The 11,353-nt window shown below is 41.7% G+C and overlaps 1 protein-coding gene across 1 annotated transcript; it reads left to right on the forward strand.

The window, feature by feature from the left end:
- Positions 1-5,515: 5,515 nt before the first annotated feature.
- On the forward strand, positions 5,516-11,000 carry DRG1 (developmentally regulated GTP binding protein 1). Its single transcript, XM_050906551.1, has 9 exons — positions 5,516-5,597; positions 5,830-5,953; positions 6,611-6,786; positions 7,204-7,273; positions 7,843-8,012; positions 8,773-8,903; positions 9,110-9,277; positions 10,281-10,403; positions 10,888-11,000. The coding sequence occupies exons 1-9, from the start codon at positions 5,556-5,558 to the stop codon at positions 10,985-10,987; spliced, it is 1,104 nt and encodes a 367-aa protein (XP_050762508.1). The 5' UTR covers positions 5,516-5,555; the 3' UTR covers positions 10,988-11,000.
- Positions 11,001-11,353: the final 353 nt, after the last annotated feature.

The raw sequence follows: 11,353 nt of genomic DNA on the forward strand, positions 1-11,353 counted from the left end.
TATGAAAAGTATGCAGAAAGAGTTATTTTAAAAAGGGAAAACTGCACTGTTTGCTTTTCTTCTTTTTGATCACTCTCCTCACTGCACTCCGTGCTGTGTAGTCCATCTGTTGCATGGCAGTCCATGACAAAGTCTGGGGAGCTGATGCTAAACTACAGAACTTTTTGTTGTTAAACTAACTTAACACAGTCTTGGAAGCCAACCTTTGATACTTAATCTCCCTTTTGTTCCCCTCATTTCTTCACTCTGCCCAGTTTAACTTATTCTAGACTGCCTGGAACCAAAGCAACCTAAGCCATTCAAAACAAGATTGCCACATTAAGGATCTGGTCAAAATGGGAATACAACCTAGGATCCATCTAATTGACTCCCCATGAATTAGGCATCCATGCCTAGCTAAGCAAACCTGACAGACAACTTTCTCATGTAAAACATACATTACAATACAATCCTAAATATGCAATGCAAGTAGCGAATGTTTGGTATTTACAGATTAATAGCTAAACTACTGTGCTGTCCTGAGAAGGACAACTTCTCCATAAATACCAAGTAAACTGGCATAAAAAAAGTTAATTCAGGAAGACAACTAAGAATGGATACATCTGTATTTCTTACAACATTCAAGAGAGACACAACTTTCTGTCTATTGCCTCAAGAGTCAATTAAGATGTGAATTGCGTCAACTTCCAGAGTCGCTTCACCTCAGGCAATCAGTATTATGGTTCCACTGAAGACTCAGTACTACGGATCTCAAAAATCTTACCTTTTGATAGTGGGTTCTCAAAATGTCTTTCCTTCAAACGAGTATGAGGCTGGCCCTTAGTCAGCTCATTATAACCACCTTAAAAAGGTTTGTCTCCTCTTCAGCATGAGCAGTTCTTCCCTGAAGTACAATAATAGGGTTAATTAGCAGGCAGTTTTCAAATCAAAGTACAATTCGGGGGGGGGGGGGGGGAAGGAAATTTGCAAAATTGTAAAAATTGCAAAAGAAAAAAGAAAAACAACAGAAAAATCACCTTCAAATGAACAGGTTCTCTATATGCCTTAACTTGCAGTTACCCTTTTTTCATGAGGGAACTCTGGCAGGTTGGTTACAGTCCCATACCCATAATTCTTAAAATCATAAGTACTCAGGTTGAGGTTATCATTTGATACAATTATTTTTCACTGGACTGGTGATAATTTCTGAGAGGATATGAAATTTCAAGAGCCTTGTTTCACCTGCAATCATGATTTAATTTCCTCTGTCACCTCCCTCCCACTTTTTAAAATCCTGCAGAAATCCCCACCACTAAGCTAGAAATGTAGTCCCTACCAAGTCCACAAACACACATGTTGCATTAGTGCAGCTGTTTGCCAGTATATTCTACAGCTTCTGTCATAAGGTGAATTACCAAAACCACAAGTGCTGTACTACCAGAGTGGCTCTTAAGCTAAAACGACCTTCTCAGTGCACTGTGAATAGACTTGATATCGACAAGTATTGGAGCTATTTATTAGAATAAAAAGGAGGAAAATAAAAAAATAATAAAAAAATACCTAAGCGAGCATGCACTGCTTAAGAAGGGTCTTTATGTGATTTTAATGAAGCATACACTACACAAGTTATCACGATTAATTTCATACTCACAGTTTTTACCATGTTATTTTACAATGCTAAATTTTACATGGTTATCCAAAAGACTTGCAAGCCTCTTCTCAACATACTTAATTTGCATCTCATGTAAGTAAAACTCTTACTCAAGCTAAAATAATAGCTGTTTCAGAAAGAATTTCAGAATTTGGCCCATAATGAAGCAACTTATTCAAAATTGGTAGTTGGACAGAAAACACTAAATGCATTAACTATTCAGCTCTCCTGTTGAAGTGATCTACAGTTATCACACTCGCAGGGCAGTGCTATGGAAACATGAAAGTTTCAATCATTCTGTGGCAACTGCACATTCCTGTTGTGCAAAAATAAAACTGAGGCACAAGTAAAGGAAATGACTTGCTCAAAATCAATGAGTCAGCAGGACTGGAGTGTGTAGAATATGAATTTCTGAAACCCATTTTTGCAACAGCCCTCCATCACTTAGATCTTGCTAACGAGGTATGTGCCATTTCAGTCACATTCCTGTCATTGTAGCTTGATGAAACAAACACTCCTGTTTTTTCCCAATCACTGATTCCATACTGTGTCATGTTTCTTAATTGTTTGATGAGACAGCCTTTATTTCAGATGCAGTCTTCCTGCATTTTCTAAACAACCTGTAGTATATTGCTTTCCTTACCTTATTAAAAATATTATTAGAAAAGTGCTTGTGTTATATACTTTCAATTTATCAGTTAGCAATTCATATGACTACTTGATCATTTGGGTTTTTTTACTCCACATCTGAATCTTTATTCTGTGTTGTCTGTCATATAGCAGGCAGTTCGCCATCTGAGAGACTGGCTGTACAACTGTTGTGCAATTTACAACCTTTGGAAATATACCCCATCTTGCACTTCATCTACATTTCCTAAATGGAATTCTCTCAATTTAAAAAACATACAGATACATTTTAATAAAAAAAAAAGCAATTCACATACTCCATCTTCCGTCAGCACCCACTATAAAGCTCAATTAACCTTTCGAGTAGATCTCAGTCTCTTGCATCTCCTTTCATTTTCTTACAGGTTCCATTGCGGGCTTTTTCCTCTTCTGACATTATATCCAATTTTCGATGAATATTTTCCTTGATTTTTCCCTTCTCTGACTGACTTTTTTAAATAAACTTTTATCATTTGCAGTCCATTTTCTAGGTTTGACTGTTGTCCTCAGAGGACATAATTTATCCATTCTCAATTACCCACCTTCCAGTCACTTTCCCAGTTGTCACACCTAACTTCCTATGGTCATAACCACCCTGTTCTCCAAGTACCACATCACATAAAGCACCTTTATATTAAAAATTTCACAACAGTCATCACAGTAAATAATTATGTTCTATTCACAACCTGGAACCAATCTCTATTGAACAAGCCTTTCTGAAGCTTAGAAGAGGGTGCTGTTATAAACTAATATGAACTACTTTAAATATTCTAACCAATTAGAAAGTGTTAATTTGGCTAGGAAAAAAGAATCAGAGAAATTATTTTTATTAATTAAACTCTTACTCCCTTCAGGTAATTAAGGACAATACTCAACACTGAAATAAGTTTTTAGGTGCCTAAATTCCTTATAGGATCTTTGCTTGAGTAACTTTCTGGAAAAAAAAGGATTTAAGAGCATATACTGAGCAGTTGTATGTTAAGAACACTATGAATACCTAAACCAGGAAAACAAAAACCACCCAGTAACTAAATTTTCAAACCATATGTTTTATTGACATCTTTGTTCATTCAGCCCAAACTTGGAAAAATAGTTTTTAGTTAGGCTCAATATATGGGATTTGGAGTGAGTTTGTAAGAACATCTATTACTGTTGCTAGCAACAAGTTCTGAAGTTAGCCATCATCTACTGCAAAAATAGAGGTGGTCTTAAACCCTGATTGACCATTCAGAATTTGCATTTTTCTCAGTGTTTCTCCTGTTACTAAAAGGGACCGCAAACGTGGACTGATTGTATGGCTGAATTCAGCTGAGGCATAAACAAGTCCAAGTCCATCTGAAGTAAGTAGGAAAAAATTTATACCAGGACCAAATCTGCTATGTCCTACGTTGAAAACAGATATTGTTCACAAGGAATAACTAGAAAACCATGAACAAATAGACAGTGGTAGATGCATTTACATTTCGCCTAGCTTAGCTGAGCTAACATTACCAGGAATAGTAATCCCATTTTATTTGAGATTCTATTTTAGTAAGCTCTGTATAAGCTTATATTAATGACAGTTCCTACTATAAACAGTTTATGACATTAAAGGCTGCTTTTTTGATCAAGATGAGATAAGCAGGGGATATGCAGAGGCAGAAAGAGATAGCAAATAGCAGCGTGGTTTCCATTGCACTAGTGCTCTCTTTTTTTTTCTTTTTACTGTAAGTTAAAGAGACTTAATGACCTATAACAATTTTATTACCAAAATTGTTATAAGGTTAGTTAAATTTTGTCAATTGTACAATACTCAGAATCCTGTCTGAAGACGTGGCAGGTGATTCTGCAAGTGTCATTATAAACATTTTTACAGTATGGGACCAGGAGAGTATGGTTTTGTTTAAAAAACATGTTAAGTTGTACATTTAGATACATCATATAAAAACAGACTTTGTAATAAATTGAGACAGAAGAGCCCTCCTAGAAAGGCTACTGAATATGGAGAAAAAGGTTTCTATAAATGATTCCAATTCAGACAAAATATGACAGGGAAACAAACTCGGAGACTCTAAAATCCTGAAAACTTATAAAAATGTATTTCTTTATGTCATAAAAATACTTTTTATTCCAAATCCAACTGTCTGGCTTCTTGTGATACTGTCAAAAGCTGGAGATACTCAGCTCTTTAAAGTTTGAAGGGACCATTAAAAAAAATCCTTGATCTATTTAATTAGCCTGCATTCAATGGACAGCTACAGATGTCCCTGGGGCAAAGTGGTATGGCCTGGGCTCAGCTGAAAGAAGCCGTGAGAAAGCCTCAGTATGGAAGTACTGGTTTTATAAAGCGTCAGCTAAAGGCGGCTCTCCTACGAGAAGCGTTAGCAGCTCTACCCGATTCAGCAGGGCTGTGGAATACATATGCACATCTACACACCTGGTGATGAGCAGTACTGCAAGTGGACTACAAGGAAGACCACGGCAGAGGCAGATCTCCGCGCACGTCGAAGCGCCAGGTCCAGTTTAACCACAGGGAAAGGCACACGCCACCTCCCCTCACGGGCAGCGAGTACCCCCGGCTCCATACGCAGGCCTGCTCACACACCTGCGAGCCACCCTGCCTCACCACACAGCCGTTTTCCCTCCCATCGCCACTCTTGCCACACCTCGCGCACGTTTTCTCTCACAGACGAGCACCCAGAGCCTCAGCCTCACGCCGGCTGCCGCACTCGCTCCCAGCACCACAGCCCTACTGCCTCTCTCACAGAGGAGTACCTCAGCCTCACAACGACCGTTTTTCTCCCCCCACTCCCGAGCCTCCCCTCAGTTCTCTCGCACACCCGGCTCATGCCGATTCCTACACCCCTACAGCTGCCTCAGCGTCGCTCTCTCATACACACACACACACACACACACACACACACACACACACGTGTCACACACTTTCTCTCTCTCGCCCGCTCTCTCTTCCCGGCGCCGCACTCCGCCTCACACCGCTGCCCGCTGCTGTGAGGCGGCGCGAGGGCTGCGGCGGCCGCGCAGGGGGCGCTGCGGCGCCTCCGGCCAGGTCAGCACGCGGGCTGCAAGCGCGCGAGCCGGGCGGCGCGCGCCGCGGGCTCTTTCCCGCCTGCCGCTGAGGCGCGCTCCCGCTGCTTCTCGCGAGCGCTGGCCTCGCTCCCGCGAGAGGCCGCTGTGCGCCTGCGCGCTGCCGGGCCGGGCCGGGCCTGAGGAGGGGTGCTGCTGTGGTGGCTGCCGGCCGGGGCCGAGACCTGCCGCCAAGATGAGCGGCACGCTGGCGAAGATCGCGGAGATCGAGGCTGAGGTAACGCGCCGGCCTTCTCCCCAAGGCCGGTCGGGGCTGGGCCAGGCACGAAGCGCTAGACGGGGCGGCCGCGGGGCTCCGGGGGGGCGGCGGCCGCGGTGCCGCTCCGTGAGCGGGTGACAGGGCCCTGCCGGCGCCGTTGGGGTCGTGAGGCGCCGCGCGGGAGCCGAGGGGCGGCGCGGCCCGGCAGAGCCTCTCCCGGTGGTGAGTCCTTGGTTCCGTGCTCTTGCAGATGGCCCGGACGCAGAAGAACAAGGCCACGGCTCACCACCTGGGGCTGCTGAAGGCCCGCTTGGCTAAGCTACGCCGGGAGCTCATCACCCCCAAGGGAGGCGGCGGCGGCGGCCCTGGGGAAGGTGCGTTGTTCTGCGGGAAGGCTCCGGCTGCCTCGGCGGCCTCTGCAGAAGTGGCCGCTCCTCACTGCCGAAGTGCGGGGTGTGTGACGGAAGTCGATCTAATGGGGGTGGCTCTTGTCCGCTTAAATCGTGTTAGGCTGTCTGCTGAATAAATCGGAGCAACCTTCTCTCCCTCTTGTCCTTCCCCGTACAGGACCTTAGCCGTGGTTTGTGGGCCTTTCTAGGGCTTTGGGGTGGAGCCCTTGTTGAAGCATAAATGAAAGGGCTTCTGCATTTTGGCTGATATAGTCGTGTATTTGCAGAAGTCTTAGGGGTTTTACATGAAGCAGCATCTTGCAGCAGCCATCTGTTTTTATATATAAAGGCGTGAATTGTCTAAGCTGCAGTGCTTAAAGGGAATGCTCCACCTACGCTCAAGTCAAGTGTAGCCCACTGGGAAGCCTTGCAGCCTGCACTTTATTGACAGGTACATGCCATGGAGTGTTATACAGACAAAGTGGTGCAAGGCAATATAGATTGTGAACTCTCTGTTTCATACTCTCATCCTCCTTGTAGGGAGGCTTATCTGGCTTTCACTCAGGCAATATTAAAAGTAATAGCGGGACTGCTGTCCAGAACCTTAGAAGATAAACGAGTATTTTTACTCCTTATTTGCAGGTTTTGATGTTGCAAAGACAGGTGATGCCCGAATTGGGTTTGTGGGTTTCCCATCAGTGGGGAAGTCTACTCTTCTAAGTAATCTTGCTGGTGTATACTCTGAAGTGGCAGCATATGAATTCACTACGCTAACTACCGTGCCCGGAGTCATTAGATACAAAGGAGCAAAGATACAGGTGAGATCTTTTTGTGTTTGTGAGGATAAGATGGTATATATGTATGCAGTGGTGTTATGGCTGAACGGTCTGGCCTGACATTAGCAGGTTAGAAGTGACATGTAGAAGTGCTTGAGAATACATTGGAAATGTTTCCATGAGGTACTAATTTTACCCTGCTTTCCACTTTGTTCTGGGGAGAAGTTCCTGTGGTAGTTCTTGTTTTCTCGATGAGATGATCTGTTCCATTGTACCGGTAGGGCACATGAGATAATATAATATAATATATAAGAATCAAGGGGGAAACAATTTTGCCATATTCTATTCACATTTGCAGTAGAGTCAGCTGGTTTAGGAGAAAGGTAAAAGTAGGAGTTATTTTCTCCGTGAAGAAAAATATTTTTCTCATGAGTTACTTTCCTTCCTCTGAACAAATAGCTACTTGATCTCCCAGGAATTATTGAAGGTGCCAAGGATGGTAAAGGCAGAGGACGGCAAGTCATTGCAGGCGAGTATATGAAAGCTGGAGGCAGCATCCTATCACTGGTTCAGTTACTACAGCTTATGAGAATGAAGGGTTGAATCACCGTTTCTGATGTCCTTAAAAAGCTGAATTGTATGCTGGAATTGAGCTGCCTGCTGTGAAGCAGTAGCCATTTTCATTTCGGTCTGTTTTCAGTTCTGGCTTTATGCATTTGCCGAGTTCATGCTCTGCATTGACACTGCAGTGAAAGTATATTAATAATTTGGAAGGCAGATGTGATCCCATATTAAACAAGGCTGCTGTCTTCATTTCTTTACCTAGCTTATTGTCATCAATCTGGGGTCTGAACGTAGACAGGAAGGAAGATTTTTGCAGCCTCTGTGATTCTTATAACATGTAAGGATCTTTCTATCAGTGATGCTTGGCCAGCACTACAAACTTCAGTCTTATACTGGAATTTAAAAATAAGCAACGTAGTGGCCTTCAGGGGTTTAATATTATTATCAGTCCACTGAGCCATAGTTTATGTTGTTTTGTCTCAGATTGTGTGAGTGCACTTTTTTGAGAGATTACTTTCTTTTTCTGATTCTTAGTCGCTCGAACCTGTAATCTCATTCTGATTGTTCTGGATGTGCTGAAACCCCTTGGTCACAAGAAAATCATTGAGAATGAACTGGAGGGATTTGGAATTCGTCTGAATAGTAAGCCTCCCAATATCGGCTTTAAAAAAAAGGATAAAGGAGGCATTAACCTTACAGCCACAGTAAGTTGGAAGTTTTCTTTAACCCAAATAAAAGAAAAAATTACTTGAAGAAAGAGGCATTTGCAGTTAATGGTATGCCTGGGACCATTCCCGTGCTATGGCTTCTTTAGAAGCTGAACTGCTGTACTGTGCTGTAGTCAGTTACTTTTCTTGGAGGCCATCCATACCTGTCCTGGGAGCCTGACCAGCTCCTCACTCTCAAATCAGAGGCTTGGTCGCTTTCCAACAATTACAAGTTCCAAGGCCCAAAGGAGAGTGTGCAAAAACTGCCTCTCGCTTGGTGGCTACAGCACTCTTCTGGAGAAGATTGCTCAGAGTTCCAGGCCTTGCAACCTGGACTACTCCTCATTTCCCATTTACTACTGAATCTTTAAAAGTGTAGAAATAGCCAGAGATACGAAAAATCAGAACTCTGCTCTGGGATCTAAGTACCTAACATGTAGTTGTCTGGGCACTGAACTAGTAGATAGGTGGATTTGTATTGCAACTGGTCCCAGATTGACAGGAAACACTACTTCTGAAATGTCTGATTGCAGCTATCAGTGGGGCATTAATGTAAACAAAGCTGTTGCAATTTAAATTTTTTTTTCCCTCTCCTGAGGCTGACTATGGTAAAATCATAGTCAAGTCCAGTAACTTACAATGCAGCTATTATTTCTAGTAATCTATATGCAGCGATTGCTAGGTGATAGCATTATTAATTGTAATACTTCATTTGACTGTAAACTCTTTCATTCCTTAATACTGTGTTTACGTTCAGTGTCCTCAGAGTGAGCTGGATACTGAAACAGTGAAGAGCATCTTAGCAGAGTATAAAATTCACAATGCTGATGTCACACTGCGCAGCGATGCCACTGCTGATGACCTAATTGACGTTGTTGAAGGAAACAGGTACTGTTGGGACCCTGGCTTTGGCATACCTGCAGTTTATATTACAAAGAAAAGAATTGTGTCTCAGGTTTGCTTCCCACAGAAGCTAAGCTAGCAATGTGGTATCAACATAGGGATATCCTTTTAAAAAATGAATTTTTCTTTCCAATGAAGGTAGCAGTGTACTGCTGCTAGGCTGCTGTAACGGTATTTCCTTCTCTTTGCAGGGTTTACATCCCATGCATTTACGTCCTAAATAAAATTGACCAAATTTCCATTGAGGAACTAGATATTATTTACAAAGTACCCCACTGTGTACCAATATCTGCTCATCATCGCTGGAACTTTGATGATCTGCTGGAGAAGATTTGGGACTACTTGAAGCTAGTACGAATGTGAGTCTCAATTGCTGCCTTCTGTTGAGTTAACTGTAAGGCTGAGACTGAAGAATGTCTCAAGAATGGATGAATGATGATTATTTTACACTGGTTTTCTGTTAGCTTAGAACTCTAGCTTTCAAATTATGATGTCTTTTGTCACTGAAGTATGTTTACTCTGTAAATTGGAAATTGTGCTCCTCTTGTCTGTTGTGTGATGGACAGAGTTTCTTAACAGTCACAAGTGCTATGTTTAGAACTTGTAGGGGAATTAAATGAGGACCTTGTGAAACCAAGTCCAAAGTACATCTTAAAAAAATTCCTGAAAACATGGAATTCTAGTCAAACTTAGGGCAAAGTTGTGAATTTAAGAGGTAGTCCTCTTTTCTGTCTGTCATGCATTCAGCTCTCTTAACAAAACTGAATTTAGTTCTTCGTCTAGCATTTCAGGTATTTTTACTATAAGTTATTCCAGGTTTACCTCATACTTAAGAAATACTAATGCATTTCTTTGGATGAATTTATGAATGAATCTATTAATGCTCATAATACAGTAATTGTAGTCTTTTAAACTTGTATCTGTCTTCTTGCGACAACATAAAATCTATTGTAAAAAGGGATTTAGTGTGTCTAGGTATCTGGGCTATAAACTTTGTCAGTTTTTTTCCTAACATATCTTGAGTTTCCCACAGGAAAAAAAAATCACAAGTCAGAACCATAATACTGTAGATGTTCTTTTCCATCAACTATTTTTCATCTTCTTTTAAGCAACTACAGAAAGCTCACTAGTGGTAAACCTTTACAGTTACAAGGGAGAACCTGCTGCAGCCATTGGCTACCTAGATGCGTTTTCAGCTTAAGAACACCAAACAATTTACAGAGTATCTATTGTCACCACTGAAATAGTGGAACTTGGCACAAGCGCCTAGGATGACAGTGTGAATGACCTATGAAATTTCATGATGGGTTGAAAGAGATGAGGAGGTTGTGGTATTGACTGACTGTTCCATCTGCGTTACAGCTACACCAAACCTAAAGGGCAGCTCCCAGACTACACCTCCCCTGTGGTACTACCTTACTGCAAGACCACAGTGGAGGATTTTTGCATGAAGATCCACAAAAATCTCATTAAAGACTTTAAATAGTAAGTATTACTGTAAAAGAATAATTTATAGAGAACAGAAAATAATCTGCCTCCTGGTATATTCTTTTATTCTCTTGTAAACTAGAAGGGAAAACAGGATTTGATTTTTTTTGATGTTGAATAGATCTGCCTATGACAATTAAACTTAATACTTAAATTACTATTATTTGATGTTCCTATGCTCTTTCCTGGATAAATTTCCTCTATGTGGAAAATGTTTTTCTTTATATTTGAAAGTAGCACTAGATGCAGCATTACGGGCCATCGTCCTGTATGCACAAGTATTTTGGATGACTTCATACTTTGTTTTGATCTGCTTGTACTCTGGGTCACACAGACCACTCATCCAGGTACTTGCAGGAGAATAAAAATAGCTCGTAAGCATTGCTTTCTGTATTAGCTTTGTGACAGAAATAGCTGTTGTTCTGCTGTTTGCATATTATACTTCTAAGCCTTTTAAGTTTGATTTTTTTTCTCCTTTCAGTGCACTGGTCTGGGGTTCATCTGTTAAACACAACCCTCAAAAAGTTGGTAAAGACCATACTCTTGAAGATGAGGATGTTATTCAGATTGTGAAGAAATAAAGTTCTCACATGGTTTGCTGCTGTGCCTGAAATTTGTCATTAGTTGTAAGTGGCAAAGAACGGGCCATTTCTATCAAATCTATAACAAATGGGTATTGGTTTTTTTTTTTTGGTAGTACCTTACTGCATGGTAAAACTGATGTTTCTGACCAACTTGTACTGCAGTGTTCCATTCTGGCAGAACTTAACAGATGAGAAACTCATGATTTTGCCCTTGTGAAAGTCACTTACAAGGAAGCTTTGATGCCTGGGATGATTTTCTGCTGCATGTACATGTCTTTCCAAATTGGAAAAAAGTTCACACATCAGGAATTTTGTTCTAAATTAGAACAAAACATGAAAAGCAGAGGCTGGAGAACCATATCT

Source organism: Gymnogyps californianus, chromosome 16, assembly GCF_018139145.2.
Source record: "Gymnogyps californianus isolate 813 chromosome 16, ASM1813914v2, whole genome shotgun sequence".
NCBI classification, from domain to species: domain Eukaryota; kingdom Metazoa; phylum Chordata; class Aves; order Accipitriformes; family Cathartidae; genus Gymnogyps; species Gymnogyps californianus.

Bases quoted from the DNA above. Each gene is read 5' to 3' on its own strand.
- DRG1 (XM_050906551.1), top strand. From the start codon at position 5,556: ATGAGCGGCACGCTGGCGAAGATCGCGGAGATCGAGGCTGAG. The intron at 8,904-9,109 runs GTACTGTTGGGA...TTCTCTTTGCAG, and splicing joins GACGTTGTTGAAGGAAACAG to GGTTTACATCCCATGCATTT. The intron at 10,404-10,887 runs GTAAGTATTACT...TTCTCCTTTCAG, and splicing joins CTCATTAAAGACTTTAAATA to TGCACTGGTCTGGGGTTCAT.